Source organism: Bubalus bubalis, chromosome 1 (assembly GCF_019923935.1).
Source record: "Bubalus bubalis isolate 160015118507 breed Murrah chromosome 1, NDDB_SH_1, whole genome shotgun sequence".
Classification (NCBI taxonomy): Eukaryota; Metazoa; Chordata; class Mammalia; order Artiodactyla; family Bovidae; genus Bubalus; species Bubalus bubalis.
In genome coordinates, this window is record NC_059157.1 from 56,010,706 (window position 1) to 56,031,964 (window position 21,259).

At 40.6% G+C, this 21,259-nt stretch overlaps 1 protein-coding gene across 1 annotated transcript; it reads left to right on the forward strand.

Annotated features, from left to right (window-relative positions):
- Nucleotides 1-3,206: 3,206 nt before the first annotated feature.
- Nucleotides 3,207-20,170, forward strand: MRPL39 (mitochondrial ribosomal protein L39). Its single transcript, XM_006063248.4, has 10 exons — nt 3,207-3,364; nt 4,135-4,341; nt 6,125-6,264; nt 7,959-8,058; nt 9,484-9,551; nt 13,462-13,574; nt 14,853-14,918; nt 15,817-15,970; nt 17,884-17,931; nt 20,068-20,170. Exons 1-10 carry the CDS (start codon nt 3,301-3,303, stop codon nt 20,113-20,115), a joined length of 1,008 nt encoding a protein of 335 aa, XP_006063310.3. The 5' UTR covers nt 3,207-3,300; the 3' UTR covers nt 20,116-20,170.
- Nucleotides 20,171-21,259: the final 1,089 nt, after the last annotated feature.

The window sequence follows — 21,259 nt, forward strand, 5'->3', positions numbered from 1 at the left end:
GACATTACTTTGCTAACAAAGGTCCATCTAGTCAAGGCTATGGTTTTTCCTGTGGTCATGTATGGATGTGAGAGTTGGACTGTGAAGAAAGCTGAGCGCCGAAGAATTGATGCTTTTGAACTGTGGTGTTGGAGAAGACTCTGGAGAGTCCCTTGGACTGCAAGGAGATCCAACCAGTCCATTCTGAAGGAGATCAGCCCTGGGATTTCTTTGGAAGGACTGATGCTAAAGCTGAAACTCCAGTAATTTGGCCACCTCATGCGAAGAGTTGACTCATTGGAAAAGACCCTGATGCTGGGAGGGATTGGGGGCAGGAGGAGCAGGGGACGACAGAGGATGAGATGGCTGGATGGCATCACTGACTCGATGGACGTGAGTCTGGGTGAACTCTGGGAGTTGGTGATGGACAGGGAGGCCTGGCGTGCTTTGATTCATGGGGTCACAAAGAGTTCGACACGACTGAGTGAACTGAACTGAAGTGAACTTGACCAAAGATCCATCTCAGGTGGGTCTCTCAAGTCTCTAAAACTGCATCCCCTCTCTTAGAAAGTGAAGATTATTATGGTTATTGTGTGAGTCAGTTGTGACTGATTGGTGTATTCAACATGCCTTGCAATAGGCTGAGTATTTTGGACATTACCATCACCAACATCCTTCCAACAAATTCATTTCTATGATACTTGTGACTTCCAATTACTGCTTCCAATGCAATTTATGATTAAACTTGCTTAAATTTACGTTCTGAAGCTTTAAGTATTGCTCTTCTCAAGGCAACTAGATGGGGTTAAATGGGGACAAACTCTAGTGAAACAGTTTCACTAGAAAGCTTCACTAGTGAAACAAAGATCGCCAAGGGAATAACTGTACACAGATTTAAGGAGGAAGCAAAAGATACACTTCTCCCATACATACACATCACACATATGTATCGACATATGTATATTTCGTGCTTTGAAACAGAATCTTAAATGAGTAAAACTCGAACTGGGTATAAATTTAAGGTAGGACACTTAACACTTCTCCTTTAAAAACTGAAGATAATTACCCTGTGCAATGTGAATGTAAAATTTGGGCCAAGGAGACAGATCTTTCAAGGAACAGAGTAACTTTTTTCTTCCAGTTTTTATAGTTAATGTACAACACTGTTTAAGGTGTACAGCATAGTGATTCAATATATGTACATGTAATGCAAAATGATTACCACGATGTTTAGTTAACATCCATCACCTCACATAGTTTCAAAAACAGAAGTTTCCCTTGTGATGACGACTTTAAGAATTTCCCTTTTGGGAAACTTTCAAATACACCATATAGCGTTGTTGATTACAGCCGTCAGGTTGTACATTACATCCCCAGTACCTACAACTTTGTACCTTATGACCACCGCCCAATTTCCCCCACAGGAGGGAGCCTTATGGCGCCATCTGTTCCTTAGTCAGTACCGCCATCTGGTGGTGGTATGTTTCAATAGCAAGTCAAGGAGCAGATGGGGAAAACACGTGGCGTGAATTTGTTAGTGAAGTGAATGCTAGTCCCTCAGTCGCTCTTTGCGACTCCATGGACTGAAGCCCACCAGGCTCTTCTGTCCATGGAATCCTCCAGGCAAGACTATGGAGCGGGTTGTTAATTTACACGATTTTAAAGAAGCCGTAGCAGTGAACAACTTTGAATAACAGCATTTCCATACTTCACCTCCGGAAGGCTTACTTCAATAGCAGCAACATCCTAGTGCGACAAAGGAATCAGACACCACGCTGAATGCCAGCGCATTCATTCATTCAGCAAATATACATTGAGCACCCATTGTGTGCCACTCAGCATTCTGGGCGCTTAGGGTTCATCAGTGAACAGGAGACAAAAATTCCACCCTTTAACATGGGTTCCTTTTACCATGCCCTTTTACCATGCTCTCTATATAGTACGGGAGAAGGAAATGGCTACCCACGCCAGTGTTCTTGCCTGGAGAATCCCAGGGACAGAGGAGCCTGGTGGGCTGCTGTCCATACGGTCGCACAGAGTCGGACACGACTGAAGCGACTTAGCATGCATGAATGCATTGGAGAAGGAAATGGCAACCCACTCCAGTGTTCCTGCCTGGAGAATCCCAGGAACAGAGGAACCTGGTGGGCTGCCATCTATGGGGTCTAAGAGTCAGACACGACTGAAGTGACTTAGCAGCAGGAGCTATATAATATATAAACTAATCTAGATAATTTGTAAAGCACTCTATGGATTACAAAATTCCCTCCAAGTCAACAGGAGGTGTTTTGAGGTCTATATTACCATTGGCTAAATATAGGCAAAAGCCTTGCAGACAAAGGTCTGTATAGTCAAAGCTATGGTTCTTCCATGTACAGATGTGAGAGCTGGACCATAAAGCAGGCTGAGTGCTGAATTGATTCTTTTGAACTGTGGTGTTGGAGAAGACTCTGGAGAGTCCCTTGGACAGCAAGGCGATCAAACAAGTCAATTCTAAGGAAATCGACTCTGAATATTCATTGAAAGGACTGATGCTGAAGCTGCAGCTCTAATACTTTGGCCACTTGATGCAAAGAGCCAACTCACTAGAAAAGACCCAGATGCTGGGAAATATCGAAGGTCGGAGGAGAAAGGCACGACAGAGGACAAGATGGTTGAATGGCATCACTGACTCAAAGCACATGAGTTTAAGCAAACTCCCTGAGATGGTTAAGGACAGGGAGGCCTGGCGTGATGCACAGTTCATAGGGTCGCAAAGAGTAGGACACGACTTAGCGACTGAAAACAACAAAGAGAAGCAGGGTGCAGACCTGCTCAAGTCACCCTAAAAACTAAGCCTTGCAAAACCGAGAGTTAAGCCACAGCAGAGGATGCCATTGGCGTGGTCGGCCGGGCTGCATGAAAGTAAGAGAAAACAGAAGCCACCTTTCCTCTATTTCTCTCTCCAGAAACATGTTTTGTGAGCACTAAGGGTTTTGCCAGCCAGGCTAGAACCCGCAGTGGACGGAGGGCGGCAGCACGTGTCAGGCTCTGCGGCTCCAAACGAGACGCTTGTCCCGTCTGCGGAGCCCAGGTCCCCCGGATCACCCTCCGCGCTCCCGGAACAAACCCGGATCCAGACGCCGGACCTCCGGCGTCTGACTCTCAGCGAGGCTTGAGCGCGCCGCCTAGCGGCGGTGCCGTCCGAGAGCCGGGCCCGGAACGAAACTGTCGGGCGGAACCCAGAGTGCGCGCTCGGAGTTTCCGGAGAAGAGGACGGGGAAGGACCTGCGCGCGGAGGTTCCTACCGCCGCGGAGGATCCTACCGCCGCGGAGGAGGCAATGGCGGTGGTGGTCCGGAGGCTGCGGCTCTGGCGGGCCGCCCCCAGCGGCGGGGCTGCCTGGAGTGAGTTACCAGCTGCCGTGGGGACGAGGAGGGAGGCTTAGAGGACGGTGTCTGTTCAGGCTGGGCCCCAAGCGGGAGTCCCGCGGGGCTGGGGGGTACGGAGGCGGGTGTTTAAATCTGCCGCCTCTCCCGGCCTTGGGGTCCAAATCTCGGGGAGCTGAAGGGAAGGGCCGCGGGAGAAGCTTGGGGCGCCCCCTGAGAGGGAGACCACGTCCTGGTGCGTAAGTGTCCTTGTTTTCCCATTGAACTCGTGCACGCCTTGCCAAATCCCCAGATTTGGGGTTTCGGAAAAACAAACAAACAAAAACAGCCTTTCTCCCTCAAGATACGGAGCGATTTGGCGTGGGACCTTCAGTCTCTTGGAGCGTTCTTGTCCCCAAGACCTTTTCAAAACGACAAACTTTGCTCAACTTTGCCTTGACTGGTCTGGTTTTTGACTCCACTTCCTGGTTACCTTTTTCTTGCTCCTTATTGTTTGTGAAGCACAGATTGGAATTCGACGGAGAAAACTGGTGAGAAGTGGAGATCTGATGGTCAAAGCAAAGTGGAAGTAAAGGCGCGGATCCGGGCAGGCTGCGATTTTCTTCCGTTGGCGTTTTAGTTAATGTTAGAAAGTGGACCTCTGAGCTCATTTCGGCGAATAGCGTTGAAAACTCCCTTGCCGCCTGTTCTTTCCCGGCTGGAGGAGGGCGAAGGCGGGAGTGGAACAGAGCGGCTGCGAATGTTCATCTCTTTTGTCAGTATTCACATTTATTGTAACTTTCTCACAGGGTCTGTGGTCACATCACGTGCTTCTCAGCTGTCACCGACCGAACTGATAGAAATGCAGAATGATCTCTTTAACAAAGAGAAAAACAGGCAGCTGTCACTAACTCCCCGAACTGAGAAGATTGAAGTGAAACACGTTGGTAAAACTGACCCTGGCACTATCTTTGTGTTGAATAAAAACGTTTCGACTCCTTATAGCTGTGCCATGCGTAAGTAATGGATCAGGGTCCCATTTTGATGATTTTAAATAAGAAAGGGGAAAAACCGGTGCAGAGGAGACAAAGATGTTGTAATTGCTCTCTGAACTGCCCAGTATCTAGCATCTTACTGTGTGTTCGCTGTTGACTTAGCTGTTGAGAATACTAGGGGTCGGGTAAGGTGGGTATTGTAATGCACAGGTTGTCCCGGGACTTGCTTGAATCTGGCTGAGTTTAGAGTGCTGTCATAGTGGCAGACCTGGAAGTGTAACTACTCTTGTGCTTGCCCTTTTTCGAGACACTCTTGGTGTACTGGGGGTAGTCCCCGTTGAGTCCCGTTAGAGGATTTTGAGACAGGGACTGCCTCCCCTCAGATGATCAGCTATTTTTTTGGCCTTCTTTTCCTTTCCTGCTCTTTTATATCTAACTTAACCCTTTTATCTGCTCCCTGCTTGCCTTGTGTGTGTGTTGTGTCTTTGTTTATTTGTAGTAAATGTGTGAGTGCATGGCGTGAGTGTGATTGGGGTAAAAATACTTCCTATGTTCATGTATTAAAGAAGATAATAATGCCTTGTGTGTGATCTGGTTTGGAAATGAAGGGAGCAGGGCCTCTGTATTATTTTCGATCAAAATTCTTTTGTAGTAACTTTGATAGAACTGGTAATGTTTAAATTCCGAAAGAACAAAAAGTCGATTTTTAAGTCTTGCGTGCTCATTCAGATGTGACTAGCTAGCTGCATTGTTCATGCTTTTGGAAAACTTAGTGATGATTCCATTTGAGTAATTAATGTTGGTTAAAAGCTTAAGGTGACCCACAGAGTGTGTACTCTCAAATCTTCCTTTACTTTGGCACTTGAATTAGTACTTACAGTTGCTTCCTTGTTTGGTGAGCATTTCTTGAACCTCTGCTGTAGGGTAAGTATTAGGAATACAGAGGAGGCTAAGACAAGGCCCTTAACCAGTTTTACACATTTCATGTGTAGAGATGGAGCCTCTGAACACGCCCAGCATAACCCCTGCCCTCAGACTTGCTTCTCTCTCATACTGTCAGTCGTTCAGTACCTGTTTTTTTTTCCTTAATTTTTTTTTTTTTCCCTTTATTGACTACCTGTTACATTTCAGCCCTGGTGCTAGGCTCTAGATAAATTGAGTGAGCAAAAATAGGCATGATCCCTGCCTTAGGGAGCTTATTTAGACCCTATGGTTGGACCACTTCTGTGAATATCTTTGTACTCAAAAAACATATAATCAGGGATGAAGTTGCATTCTGGAGCCATATAACAGACCACAGCTGATCTGCTTATGTGTGAATTCATACTGATTACTAAAAACTGATAACTATTTTATTTAACTTAAGAGTCCATGTTAGGGAAGTAAGAGATGATTTGGAAGGAAGGCCCCAAACCCCTCTAGAATAGACTTACTGTGGATGTATATTTTTATATTTTCCTTTCTAAGTTGTGTGTGCATATATCCAGATATATCCATGATGCTGCTGTCTGAATATTTAATTGTAGCTCTTGGCAGATTATTTTATTACTTAATTAACAGATTAATTTCAGGTTAGACTTAGCCTTAATGATTTTTGTTTGGGTAATTTTGTTAATAATTAACAACACACTGAATGTGTTAGAAGTTATTTTTTATTAGCCACAAATATTTTTTTCCCCTCATAAAAGACAGCTTGCCAAATCTTGCCTTTCTGTCTTTTTATTTCTTAACGTAGCACTTAAACATGGAACTTTTCACTTGGGTTTTGTTAGAATTAAATCTTCAATCTGTTCTAAATTCCTAGATTTAAGTGAGTGGTACTGCAGGAAGTCTATTCTGGCTCTTGTGGACGGACAGCCTTGGGACATGTATAAACCTTTGACCAAGTCCTGTGAAATCAAATTTCTAACTTTCAAAGATGATGATCCAGGAGAAGTCAATAAGGTATTTCTGCCTCTGTATTCTTTTGTCCTCCTCCCCCCAGTTTTTCTTCCCCCTTTTGTTAAAATCTGTTTACTTTGGAGTATGCTTGTGCTGTGCTATGTTGCTTCAGTCCTGTCCGACTCTTTGTGACCCCATGGACTGTAGCCCACCAGGCTCCTCTGTCCACAGGATTTTCCAAGCAAGTGTAGTGGAATGGGTTGCCATGCCCTTCTCCAGGGCATCTTCCTGACCCAGGGATCAAACCCAAATCTCTTGCCTTGCTGGTGGATTCTTTACTGCTGAACCACTGGGGAAGCCCCTATGGAGTTATACAAATATGGCCAACGTCAAATGTTGTACTGTACCAGTCAGGGTTTTAATTGGTAGATAAGGCATTTTCATAGTTCAAAAATCCTCAGTGGCATTCATGTCTGTATTTTGGTTTGAGAAAACTATATGATGTGTCTTTCACATTTATGTCTTTGTTCAGCTTACTTTTATTAATCACCCTGTATATTGCAGTAATTTCTTTCTTGCCTTTGACCATCTGTTCTATATTATTTCAATAACTTTTTAACTTCTCTCCCTCCCTCCCTTTTTTACCTGAAAGTCTTCCTTAATAGTCTTGCAAAAGTTTTGTTGGATGATGTGACTGATGCCTAAAGCGCTTGCCTACGTGATAACCTTTCATGTAACTTTCCTGGCCTTGCGTGGACCCTTCTCTGACCCCCACCTGCTCTTTGAACTTTAGTTTTCACAGCATCTTTCCACTTCCTCTCTGCTCCAGCCACACTGGAGGACTTGGTCAGTAATGGTTTCTGCTCTGTTGTCCTCCTTGTTTTGAGTATTCTCTTTCCTCCCTGTTAAAATCCTGTTTATCTTTTATAGTTAAGTTAAAATGTAATCTGCTCTGTGGAACCTTCTCAGTGTCTTCTTGTCAGATGAATCCCTTTTCTGGGTCTCAAAACACTTGTGTAGTGTCTCTCAACACAGTATTTTGATTTTCCCTTGTAATAAGAGCTGTTGAATGCTTTGGATTCTTGGCTCTGTAAAGACAGGGATCATGACCCATATTGGATCTTGTCCTTGACTTACATACAGTAGGTGTTTAATAAGTATTTGTTGAAATGAAGTATTTAAAGAAGGAAATGATAAACATGATAATTAAAGTAGCTAATTCGAACATTTATTGTCTATCAGACCCTGTTTTGGGTGATTCACAGGTATTAACTCATTTAATCCTCATTAAAAAAAAAAAATCCCATAAAATGTACTGTTACCCCCATTTTACAGATAAATAAACTGAGGCAAAGAGAGATGCAATAGCTTGACCAAGGTTACCAGTTTAGGAAGTGGCTGAGCCTGGATTTGAACCTAGGCATTGATTCTGAATTCCTCAGACATTAGAAACAATAAACTCGGGTAGATGAAAAAGTGCATCTTGCTGGCCTTCAAGGCCTGAATTTGCGTCTGTTTTAGTGTGTCTCTGTGGTTGTGTAGAGCACATTCTGGAGTCTGGGAGCCCACTCTGGTCCTCAGGTGTGAAGAGCTTAGGAAAGTCACGTGCCCGCTTACGGTAGTGCCAGTGCAGAGCTGCAGACGGGCAGGTAGGCTGCAGTACTGGCGTTTCTCTTTCTGACTCTGTGACGGTTATTTTGAAGAAACACTAGTAAATCTTAGTATTTATTATGTTTGTGTATATTTTATTTTTCTAGGCTTATTGGCGTTCTTGTGCCATGATAATGGGCTGTGTGATAGAGAGGGCATTCAAAGAGGAATATGTGGTCCATTTGGTCAGAGCCCCAGAAGTTCCAGGTGATGTATACATAGAAGCAAATAAACACATACAGGTCTGCTTTCTGTATCTGAATATTTTGGTACCTATGTTTGATGTCATGTAGAAAGTGACGCTTAGTTGTATCTGACTCTTTGCGACCCCATGGATTGTAGCCCATGGAATTTTTCAGGCAAGAGTACTGGAGTGGGTTGCCATTTCTTTTTCGGGGATCTTCCTGACCCAGGGATCAAACCCGGGTCTCCTGCATTGCAGGCAGAGGCTTTTACCTCTGAGCCACCAGGGGAGCCACCAGGGAAGCCCCTTTCATAGAACTCACTTCTAATTTAATCTGGGATTCCCTGGTGGCTCAGATGATAATCCTCCTGCAATGCAGGAGACCCAGGTTCGATCCCTGGGTTGGGAAGATCCTCTGGAGAAGGAAATGGCAACCTACTCCAGTATTCTTGCCTGGAGAATTCCACGGACAGAGGAGCCTGGTTGGCCACATTTCATAGGGTCACAGAGTTGGACATGATTGAGCAACTGACACTTTCAATTTTTCTAATTTAATCTAATGTAAATTACCATCATACATACATTCCATTCATTATAGGTAACAGAATTCATCTTATTGTTGTCATATTCCGTTTAATTACTAGAAGTCAATTATTAACAGAACTAGAGGAGATTGTTTCTCTTGAATACGCATTTCATGTAACTATACTGTGTCAATATTGAATATGCATTTCATGTAACTATACTGTGTCAATATTTATTTATTATCATTTAAAGTATTTATTTCCAGACAATGTGTGGAGGAGGAGATGCGAGTATAAATAGACTTCTAAAACTCTGTTTAGGTGGTACCATTTCACCAGAAATGACCCTAACACTGGAGAGGAACACCATTTTTGAGAGGTGGAAGAGTTCATATTCTTTCTAAAACTAGGATTTTACAACAGTATATGTAGTAGGATCACATTTCTATTTTTCTTTAAAGGTAGAAGTTTATATGCTAAAAAATATTTGATTTGGTAATAAATGATTCTAAGAAAAACAAAACAAAAAACTAATCTTTATTAGAAGATACTAAAAAATAAAACATTTCATATCCATTTAGTTATTCACCTACTTGTTGAATAGTTTATTCTCTAGGAATTTTTATGTCTAGTAACCATTTTGATCATCAGAGAAATCTCTGTGGTGATAATATACCTGAAGAAAATGTGAATAGTTAAAAAATACTGGTGATGTTGGGTTAACAAACAGGTGCAATAATTTGATGTCAGAGTTGGTAGAGTTCTGACAGGCAGCTGGAGTAATGGTAATAGTTTTATAATTTGTAGTGTTGGGAGAGATTGTTCACTCTTCATTTTAGGGTCTAAATATTCATTTGTGTTAAATTAGTAACTTCATACTCTAACAGATTTAACTTTGCTTTTTTATTTTGGTTGGATTTACAGTAATCGCTGGAGCCTTCTGCTATGACGTTGTTTTGGATAAGAGACTTGATGAGTGGATGCCAACAAAAGTAAGCCTGCTCTTTAGAGTATTAGAGTCTGTGCCTTTCTTTGTTAGAATGATTCCTGTGTTAGTATTGTTGAATGATATTCCGTGTTGAGAATATTTAAAAGAATCAGTCATTCAGTTTTTTTTTTTTTTTGAGTGTATTTAAGACAGAGCTATATGGTTGAGGGTGTTCACCGCAGTGTGGTGCCCAGAATATAAAACACAGAAGCTTAACTATCTTGGATCCCCAGAGCACACTTTGAAAATCACTACTCTAAACCGGTTAAAGCCTATTGCATGCCGAGTCCTTCCAATAAACAAGGATTACATTGAGAGTGGTGGTGGTGGTTGGGGAGGGGGTGTGAATTAAAAAACATCAGACTCTGAGAAAGCTAACCCAAAAAGCAGCAGACTACACAGCAACAAACTAGCCTGTTCTGGAATGGTCTGCCTTCTTAATGAAGGCAACAATGCCTTGTTGCTCTGGGACTTGGGTACCAGCAGGAGCCTGGCTAACAGAAGTGGATCTATGTCAGATGCTGGGGGTGCTGATGGCTTTTGAAGGTTAAACCCAGTGACTTAGTTATGACTGGGGAGAACGGACAGATGCCTAATTAAGCAAGACTGTATGTCCTGCGTTGGGAGTTTGGAAGTCAGGAAAGGGGAGGCAGTGTAGTGTGCCACTTTATCAATTTCACTATGTCCATTTTTTTCACAGTTTAATATCTCTGAAACAAATATGTCTTTCGTTTGTTTCTGTAACTTTTCTTAAACTTTTTTAGTTGAAGAAAATTATAAATACCTGTGGAGTTGCCTGGTAGCTCAGCTGGTAAAGGCAAAGCAATGCAGGAGACCCCGGTTCAATTTCTTGGTGGGGAAGTTCCCCTGGAGAAGGGATAGGCTACCCGCTCTGGTATTCTTGGGCTTTCCTGGTCGCTCAGACAGTAAAGAATCCACCTGCAATGTGGGAGACCTAGATTCGATCCCTGGGTTGGAAGGATCCCGTGGAGCAGGGCCTGGCAACCCACTCCAGTATTCTTGCCTGGAGAATCCCCATGGACAGACGAGTCTGGTGGGCTACAGTCCATGGAGTCACAAGGAGTCGGACACGACTGAGCGACTAAGCACAGCAGCAGTGGAGTTGTAGGTAATAATATATGGAGGTTCCATGTTCCCTTTACTCTCTCTTCCCCAGTCTGTCATCTTGTAGACCACAATACCACGTGACCACAACCAGGATATTGGCACCGATAGAGCCAAGACACAGAACATTTCTGTCACTGCCAGAATTTCTCTTTAGTCTCTATCTTCCCCATCCTTAAACTGTGGCAACCACTTATCTGTTCTCTGTTTGTATAATCTTATCAATTCAAGAATGTTATGTAAATGAAGTTTAGTATATAATATTGGGGGATTGACTTTTTTCACTCTGTGTAATTCTCTGGAGCAAATGTGACTTAACAGTAGATAGCATCTTATGATTATCACTGGTAATGTCTTTTCTCACTGGTGCATCTTACATTTAGTAAAATAGTTTCTAAAAGCAAGAATTTCAGAGTTGCTGACTCCAAATGTTGGCTTTAAAAGTTATTTCTTTTTTTTGTTTTTGTTTTTTAATTTTATTTTATTTTTAAACTTTACAATATTATATTGGTTTTGCCAAATACCGAAATGAATCCGCCACAGGTATACATGTGTTCCCCATCCTGAACCCTCCTCCCTCCTCCCTCTCCATACCATCCCTCTGGGTCGTCCCAGTGCACCAGCCCCAAGCATCCAATATCGTGCATCGAACCTGGACTGGCAACTCGTTTCATATATGATATACATATTTCAATGCCATTCTCCCAAATCATCCCACCCTCTCCCTCTCCCACAGAGTCCAAAAGACTGTTCTATACATCAGTATCTCTTTTGCTGTCTCGTATACAGGGTTATTGTTACCATCTTTCTAAATTCCATATATATGCGTTTGTATACTGTATTGGTGTTTTTCTTTCTGACTTACTTCACTCTGTATAATAGGCTCCAGTTTCATCCACCTCATTAGAACTGATTCAAATGTATTCTTTTTAATGGCTGAGTAATACTCCATTGTGTATATGTACCACAGTTTTCTTGTCCATTCATCTGTTGATGGACATCTAGGTTGCTTCCATGTCCTGGCTATTATAAACAGTGCTGCGATGAACATTGGGGTACACGTGTCTCTTTCCCTTCTGGTTTCCTCAGTGTGTATGCCCAGCAGTGGGATTGCTGGATCATAAGGCAGTTCTATTTCCAGTTTTTTAAGGAATCTCCACACTGTTCTCCATAGTGGCTGTACTAGTTTGCGTTCCCACCAACAGTGGAAGAGGGTTCCCTTTTCTCCACACCCTCTCCAGCATTTATTACTTGTAGACTTTTGGATCACAGCCATTCTGACTGGCGTGAAATGGTACCTCATAGTGGTTTTGATTTGCATTTCTCTGATAATGAGTGATGTTGAGCATCTTTTCATGTGTTTGTTAGCCATCTGTATGTCTTCTTTGGAGAAATGTCTGTTTAGTTCTTTGGCCCATTTTTTGATTGGGTCATGTATTTTTCTGGAATTGAGCTGTAGGAGTTGCTTGTATATTTTTGAGATTAGTTGTTTGTCAGTTGCTTCATTTGCTGTTATTTTCTCCCATTCTGAAGGCTGTCTTTTCACCTTGTTTATAGTTTCCTTTGTTGTGCAGAAGCTTTTAAGTTTAAGTTATTTCTTAAATAATCTTGCCCTTATTGCTTAATATCAGAAGGGAGAGAGGAGGGAAACAGGAAGGAAGAAAGAGAGAGGGAAGAAAGGTGTTGGGAGAGATGGGGAGAGGGTCAGGGAAGGGTAAGAACGATTTCTTCTTCATCTATGGACTCGTGTCAGTATATTTCTTTTTTCCAAGTCTGTCAAGATTCTTCCTTTACTGAAGTTAAGTAAAAACTAAGGCGGTCAAAATTTAACTCTCATTGTCTGTGAAACTTGCTGCTACTTTTTTCCTTTTTTTTCCAAGATAAAACTTTAAAAAAGAAATGTTCTAGTTCATCGGAGGCACTGTGGGGTTTGGCGGAAGGCTTTGAGAAAGTGGGGGAGAGTTACATTCAAGTAACAGCTGTATTAAACCATGAATGTGTATTTGCAGGAAATTCTCTCTTTAAGAATGAGAAGAGTCATTTCATTCAAAACAGTCTAATAGGAGGTTTATGGAAAGAATTTTATTACAAAAATTATTTGCGTAATAGTGCTTGATCTTTTCTGTATTAGTAATGATTGATAGTGTGAAAACTCAATTATAGTTTTTATTAAAAATCTCATAAACATTGTTAATGTGTTATTAATCATTTCGATTGTATTAAATAGACGTTTACATTAAACAAGTTTCTAGCATGGAATTTTATGCTATGTTTTGGACATGGCCAGTGATGACATTTACTACTGAAACTTTCTGAATCACATAAACAATGTTTTTCCTCATGGATTTAATTAAAGAACTTAGTTTTACTCATAGTGTAAACAAATTTTTGTATCTTACTATTTACTTATTAGCATTTCTACTTCTTGCACCATTATTTTAATAAACATTGACAAGGCTATATAAATGAAATGTTTATTAAAATTTCTTTGTAGGATTATCCTTAATTATTTCTAATACAGGCTGATATTTAGTTACAAGTTAATTATAAGTTTTATAGTTTGTAGAGTTGGGAGAAATTGCTAATCATACATCTCATGGTTCAAGTATTCAGTTGTTGCAAATTAATGCTTCCTTTCCTAGCCAGTTGGCTTTTGCTTTTTGTTGTAGTTGGATTTATAATATTAAGCATGCAATTTTATCTGCCTTATAGAGAAATGTTTTTAAGTAAATTGTTACAAAAGATTAGTACTTTTTTTTCATTAATACTTTCTTTTTTCCATTTTTAAGGAGAACCTGCGTTCTTTCACAAAAGATGCTCGTGCTTTAATTTATAAAGATCTTCCATTTGAAACCCTGGAAGTTGAAGCAAAAGTGGCATTAGAAATATTTCAGCACAATAAGTAAGTGTTGGCTTCCTCTAAAACAAAATTAAACCTCTCAAAGTTGTATATAATGAAGAAAATTCAGCTCTTTAAGAACTTTGATATTTGATGTACATAGGACACCTTTTACTTTTTAGCTTTTACATTTGTTCAGCTTACTATTTCCCTGAGAAGAAGTGACCCCCTCCCCAGCTTCTGATTCTTTTCTTCCTTTGTTTTACTGTCTTTTTTTTTTTTTTTTTTGGCCAGTTATTCTCTTTATGTTACCATCGCGGTGTATTCCCCTTGTTTCCTTTCATTGTGAAGGGGGTAGCCTGTGTTACACTGTATTATTTTGAATTTAAACTTAAATTTATTTAAGCTGTATTGCATTTGGCAATCTTTCCTTCCGGTCTTTCCACTTTCCAAATGAAAAGGGTAGGACAGCGAATGCCATCTGTTCAGAAGCGGCTAACAGCTGAAGGAGAACGTTCCCATGGCCAGATCTTAGTCTTCCCTGTGGGAGTTATTCATTTGATGGATTTTCTTTGCCAACATTTTTAATTGTGCCTGGCTTCTCAATTCCCTTTCTCACTCAGAAAACCTCCAATTTGTCTTCTACTAATTATGAGAACATAAACTAAATTGTAATATTAATCTTAACTAGAATCCGTTAGAAAGGGACATCTCACAATTTTTTCACTTAGACATGTCGGTGGTTGATGTCATTTACTAAGCTAGGGGATTCAGGAATGAGTTTGGTGAGAAAGAGGTGGTACGTTTTTGTTCAGTTTGAGTATTTGGGGGTGTAAGATGCTTGTCGAACACCCTGGTGAAGTCCAGGTGTTTTGCTTATATAGTTCAGGGCTCAGGAGCAGTATGTGGATGAGAAGCAGAGGTGTAAAAGAGAAAGCACAGGGTGGCAGTTACAGCTGTGCAGACCAAGGGACCAGCCCAGAGAGGACGCTTTGAGTGAAGAGAGCTGAGGGACAGAACTTGCAGGGCAGGGACAGAAGGGTGACCAGAGAGTCACAGTACCAAGAGAAGCCTTGAGAAGTGGAGGTGAGCAGTGGAAATGAGGACCTAGCCTGGCACCAAGGAGGCACCTGTGGGTACCGGGAGAACGCTATGGTGGAGTTGTGAGGCTGTGGCCAGACCGAAAGAGGTGAGATGTGAAAGGGAGGCGGGAGGGGGAGGCGCCTAGTCTAACCCTCCCTTTCAAGCACTTTGGCTGAAGACGAAGAGAGAGGGAAGTGGCTTTAAACACCTTTTTGTACATTTAGAATTAAGACTTTCTTTTTTTTTGCTGCTCTTTAGGTACAAAGTAGATTTCATAGAAGAGAAGGCATCTCAGAACCCTGAGAGAATAGTCAAGCTACACAGGTAAATAAAGATTAAAAAATTGATGTCTATGCTAATTGAATGGAAGATTTAGTTTTATTGTTACCTGACTAGTATAGTTTGTACTTTTATTTGTTGTTCTTTTATCTTATTTTCTGTTGCTTTGTTTAGTTTTTTGATATGGTGGTGATTGGAAGCTCTGTTATCCTCAGGAAGGGTTGCGGTTTCTGTTCCTCATTTTGCTGTTTGTTACTTTTATATTTGTATTTTACAAGTTGGAAAGCATTGTTAAAAAATGTAATTTTTAGAGTTAATTTTGAAAATGGGTGAAATATTCTTTATTATGAATTGATCATAATTCATATGAAGTCTATATTCATATGCGTATATAGAAATGTGATTACTGACTAATTAGTTACTACTTGTGTTACATGTAAGGAAGTCATATCACAGTGTGCTTTCTGATGCAGAGATGAGAGAGGTAAGACAGGGCATTAGCAAAAATGGCTTCTTGGTCTGTATCTGTTTTTTCAACTTAATGTTTTCTTGACTCAGACTCAACTTTTTTCCTCTAGGAAGCTGCTCTTAGGGCACAACCTGGCCTGCATACTAAAACTCAAAATTCAGTTGCATTAGTTGTTATAAGGTTATAGGTTATCATATTTAGACATTGGATCCATTTGATGGCATAATATGTTCAGTGATCTTAAAAATCTTCAAAATTGTAGGAAGAAAAAGTTTCACCAATTTTAATTTTCAAAATTTTAGTCTCTTCACTTGAGATGGCTGTGTCAGGGTTTACTCCAGACCAAACTGATCCATAGGCATTGTTCTTGATCAGGGATGTAGCAGCAAATAGAATGGATAAACTTTTTTTTTCAAACTATTGTAAGTGATGTGATTTTATGATCTAATTTGTGTATTTTTAAAATCAAATTAGATTTGGTGACTTCATTGATGTGAGCGAGGGCCCTCTTATTCCAAGAACAAGTATTTGTTTCCAGTATGAAGTGTCAGCGGTTCACAATCTTCCAGCCACCCAGTCGAGTCTTGTACGAAGATTCCAGGGTCTCTCTCTACCTGCGCACTTAAGAGTAAGTAAAGCCAAAAATTTCAGGTTATTCAGTTTGGTTGTGAGTGTGATTCCAGTCTTGATTTTTATACCAATTGGAAGGACATATATTTTAATTTTCATTAAATTGTGTAACACTAATATTTTGTCCGCTTGGGTTTATGATTAAAAATAATTTTAGCCAGGATGTAAACAGATAATTTACAAAAGAAATATTAGTTGAAAGAATTAACTCAAATTGAGATAGTATTTTTAATGTTTTAAATTCATTTAGAAGAGGGTGCAGTGGGGAGCAGTGGGGCACGTATTGATGGGACCTTCTGGAGTGCCCTGTAGCCTTATATTTGGCCTATTTTCCCTAATTTTGAGGATCTATGTCACCCCCTTCTCCTCCTGCCCTCAGTCTTTCCCAGCATCAGGGTCTTGGGGTACATAGTATATCTTTTCATTTATTTAAATCTTCCTTCATCAGCATTTTGTAATTTTTACCATACGTGTCCTTTATGTGTTTGATTTTTTTTTCCACATGCCTTCCTTTCCTAGCTCTCTCCATTTCAGTAAATGAACTGTCAGCTACCTGGCTGTTTGAGATAACCCTTGATTCTCTGGTTCCCTCATAGCCAGGCCCCATCCCATCCATCAGGAAGTTGACTCTTTAAAACACATCGTGAGTGCATCCACTGCCAGCAGCTCATCTACTGTTGCTCCCCACATCCTGTCCCTCTTTCTCCCCATTCTCCTTCTTTGCTTTTCATTCTTGCCTCCAAAGCACATTCTCTAATGAGTAGCCAGAGTGATCCTTTAAATATACACATCAGATCATGTAATTCCTACGCCCCAAACTTTCCAGTGGCTTCTCATGAACAAATGCCGACCCTTCACCCTGTCTCACGAAGCCCTACATTGTGAGATTCCTGCCTTTCTCTGACTTCATCTCATACCACTTTCTCCAGCACCCATTAATATTCCACTCAAACTCACTGTTAGCTCATTCTGCCTGAGCCAGGTATGGTTTTCCCTTTAAATATACCACTCTTTGCTCTTTTTCCAGAAGGGTTTATGTGTACATATTTAGTAATTTTACCTTTTATCATAGATTTTACCAGCTCATCCAGTTTGAAATTGTCCCTGACCCACCCACATCCCTCAGTATCACCTTCAGCTGATTTTGTAAACACTGATGTGGTCATTTTGCACTTGGCAGTTTTCATTTATGCATTCTGCAAATTCTCTGCTGCATATGATTGTTAGTTATTAAGGAAATTGGTTCTATAACATTACTGTTGTCTTTGTCAGTTTTTACTCGTTCTGTAGAGTAATCTACTAAATCTTCCAGGTCTGCTCTTCTGATGTGAGATGTCACAATTGATTCTTTGTGTGTGTTAAATTTTTATTAGAGTACAGTTGATTTACAGTGTCATGTTAGTTTCTGCTGTATAGCAAAGTGTATCAGTTATACATACACACATATCCACTCCTTTAAAGATCCTTTTCCCATACAATAGAGTTCATTATGGAGAACTGAGAAGAATTCGTAATGAACCTTTCCTTGTAATTACTTATGATTTGAACAATGACCAGTAGCATGTTGAAATTGGCTATTTAAGGAAGGAATTAGGGGTTAGTGGGAGAGATTTTTGCTTCCCATTAGAAGGAATGCTTTCTATGGTGGTACTGATTAAGAAGGACAAAGAGTGGCATGCTCAGTCCTTAAGTCTCTTTTTCTTAGATGCTAAGCAGAGCAGTCCTGTATAGTGTGCGCCTTTTTTCCCTACTCAGACTCACTTTTGTGACCTCGTAGCCTCATTAGTAGTGCCTAACTTTCCATGTATTTGTTTTCTGTATTTGTTTTGTTTAAACCTATATAAAGACTCAGCCTCTTTGATTTTAACTTTGCTGCTTTATTTAATTCATAGTAAATCTTTCCTTTTCAAGGCACATTTTACGATATGGAATAAATTATTGGAAAGGTCTCGGAAAATGGTAAGTGTTTTTGACAGCATGTGAGTACGTTTCTGTGAAGAAGTTTTCCTTGAAATTAAGCAACCACCACCACTGCAACAACAAAATAATAAAGAAAAAGAGAAGGAAAGAAATTGGTTGTCTCATTAGCTAAAGCAGTATTGTGGTTGTTGACCTCGTTAGTATTTTGGCAAAAGAAAAGTTGATATTTGGCAATTTCGTTTTTATTTGCTAATAACATGAGAGTGATACTGTAGGAACTTGAAGAAAAATAAAACTTACTGCTGTATAGCAGTAACAGTTCTTTATGGCTGTAATGGTGTTAATTAAGTCTGTGCTATATTTTCTTGTGAACTTAGTGAATATTTAAGATTTGCCAGGTATGTTTTAAAGCTGCCTTGACAGTAGACACTTTAATATATAAATGTCCTGAAAAACCATTACCCAATTAAATATTTATTATTTTGCATGATGATGTGTACAGCTAGCCTTTAGTAATGACTTGACAGGTAGAGTTTGCTATTTAGGCACTTAGCTATAATGTTCTTGTGCACAGATGTAATTTTCTTTTTCTCATGAGAAGAAAGTGTTTTTGAATAGATGGAATAACTTTGTCTCTTTGGTTGGTAACAATGACCATTTTAGATTAAGATACTAGAGAAGAAATGTATATATAAGAAATGTAAGAAGTAGTAGAGACAGTAGCCTGGAGTGTCTAGTGGAAATCAGTGAGTAGCTGTTTTTACAGTATTTATTTTGGTTCACTTTCCTCTTCCACTGTTTATTTTGCTTGTACAAAGGGAGTAGCTTAAACATATGGTTCGTTGATTTAACTACATAGCCTTGTTATATGCCAGGGACTGTAGGTGCAGTAATGAATAAGATCTACTTGCTGTCCTCAAGGAAGTTACTTGAACAGCATAACTAGTCCTGCAAAGCTGCTAAATTGCCTCAGTCGTGTCTGACTCTGCGACCCCATGGACGGCAGCCCACCAGGCTCCCCCGTCCCTGAGATTCTCCAGGCAAGAACACTGGAGTGGGTTGCCATTTCCTTCTCCAATAACTAGTCCTGTAAGCAGACAATTCAGGTGTACATGTGGGGCTCTGGCATAAAGAAAAGGACCCAAGCCACACCCCTGGTTGGTTAAGGAGCGTTCCCAATCGTTATTTCTTAAATTGGTTTTAAAGGGTGAATGGAAGTGGGCCAGGCAGATGATTTACTTGCAGATGGGTTTATCCCAGCAGAAGCTGCTTGTCTAAGAGGCTGGTGGAATCGAGTGCATGGTGAATGTAAGAGGAATCCAAATGCACACTCACGTGTGGGATGGGTGATGAGTCTGTTGGAAATAGAATATGAGGGGCTTGTCTTCCGTGATATGGAATTTGCATGCCCCTCCCTAAGATGATTGGAGGTAACTGGAGAATTTGAGTAAGGAAATGACCTATTGATAAACTCTTCCTGTTTACAAGCTCATTCTGGGGCCAGCATGGAAGATAACTGTGACTTAAGCCAGTAGCCCTCTAAGGGGTAGCAGATAGGTAACAAGACCCTGAAGTTCAAGCAGGGCAGTGAGAATGGCTGTGAGAGTTACGTAGGTGGAATTAATAGGACTGTTGATCACATATGCAGGTGAGAAATGTGGATTCTCTCATGCCTGGCTCAGGTGTCTGAGTGGAGCCCTTCACTGAGATAGATGACGCAGGAAGTAGAGCAGGTTGTAGGGGTATGAGGAATGCTGTTTAGCTCTGTTTGTTTCCTGAGTGACATATAACAAATATTAACATACAGATATCTATTCTACTAAACCTGTAGTATACTGTGTTCAAAATAGAATTACTGATTTTTTTCAACAAAATTGATTGATTTAAAATACTTTGTTGATCTCATTTTATAGATGAAAAATACAATGATAAACTTGAGAAACCTAGATATATGCCTCAGATTATATTTTTAGTGGAATTGTACTTTACTTGATAATTTATATTGGGAACTTGGTTGTGTAACTTTTCTTCTCTTTCTACTTAACTTTCTATAATAATTACTATTGAAAAAGAAAGGCAAAGGATTATTGAAAAACAAAGACTGCAGTAATTTTAAACGGCGAGTGAAGGGTAAAAGTGTTTATTAGAAAAATAAAGCTGTTTATGTTTTTACAGGTAACTGAAGATCAAACTAAGCCTACAGAGAAGAGTGCATCTACCTAGTACCTTCCTCAAATTTAAATATGTATAGTAAATTAAAATAAAAGTTTTCTATGTAGTGTTTGTGTGTGCTTATAAAATGAACTGTCTTTTTCTCCCTGAGGTTTATACTGGTTTACTGTCTCCTTTCTCTGAAGGGTAAAACAATAAGAATTTTACATAGAAACAAGCCTGCCCCTTCTATCTGGATGCAACATTTTGGCATGTTTTCCACTTGCAGGGCTTTTTTGTACATATATAAACATCTGTGTTGTTGTTTAGTTGTTAAGTCGTAACCGATTCTTCTGGCCCCATGGACTGTAGCTGCCAGGCTCCTCTGTCCACGGGATTTCCCAGGCAAGAATACTGGAGTGGGTTGCCCTGCCATCCTTCAGGGGATCTTCCTGACCCAGGGATTGAACCTGCGTCTCCTGCATTGGTAGGTGGATTTTTCACTGCTGAGCACCAGGGAAGCCCCATAAACATATATGCACAGATAGAAAGTTAATCTTTTACAAACATAAATAGGATCTTACTAGTTTCCATTTTTCACTGTTTTAAACAGTGATGCAGTAAGCATCTTTGTAAAATGTTTGCAAAATGGCATGCGTTTTGTGGATAGATAGATTAATTGCTACTGAGTAATGGCATCCCACTCCAGTACTCTTGCCTGGAAAATCCCATGGACAGAGGCCTGGTAGGCTGCAGTCCATGGGTTTGCTGAGGGTCGGACACGACTGAGCGACTTCACTTTCACTTTTCACGTTCATGCATTGGAGAAGGAAATGGCAACCCACTCCAGCGTTCTTGCCTGGAGAATCCCAGGGACGGGAGAGCCTGGTGGGCTGCCGTCTATGGGGTCGCACAGAGTCGGACACGCCTGAAGCGACTTAGCAGCAGCAGCAGCAGCAACTGAGTGTTTCCCATAAACCGGTCCTTGTGCTAAGCTTTTCATATGGAATCTCAAATTTAGTTTTCAGAACAGCTTGTTAATAAGGTTTCCAGTTTGTGAGTGAGGAAACTGGAAACTGACAAGTATTAATAGCAAAGCTGGAAATTGGATCCAGGTGCTTTCACTCCCATGCCTTATCTCTTATGTCCTGTGCTCTTGTTCACGTTTAACAGGTGCATATGAATTTGTGAATCTTTCAGAAGATACTGATGGAGT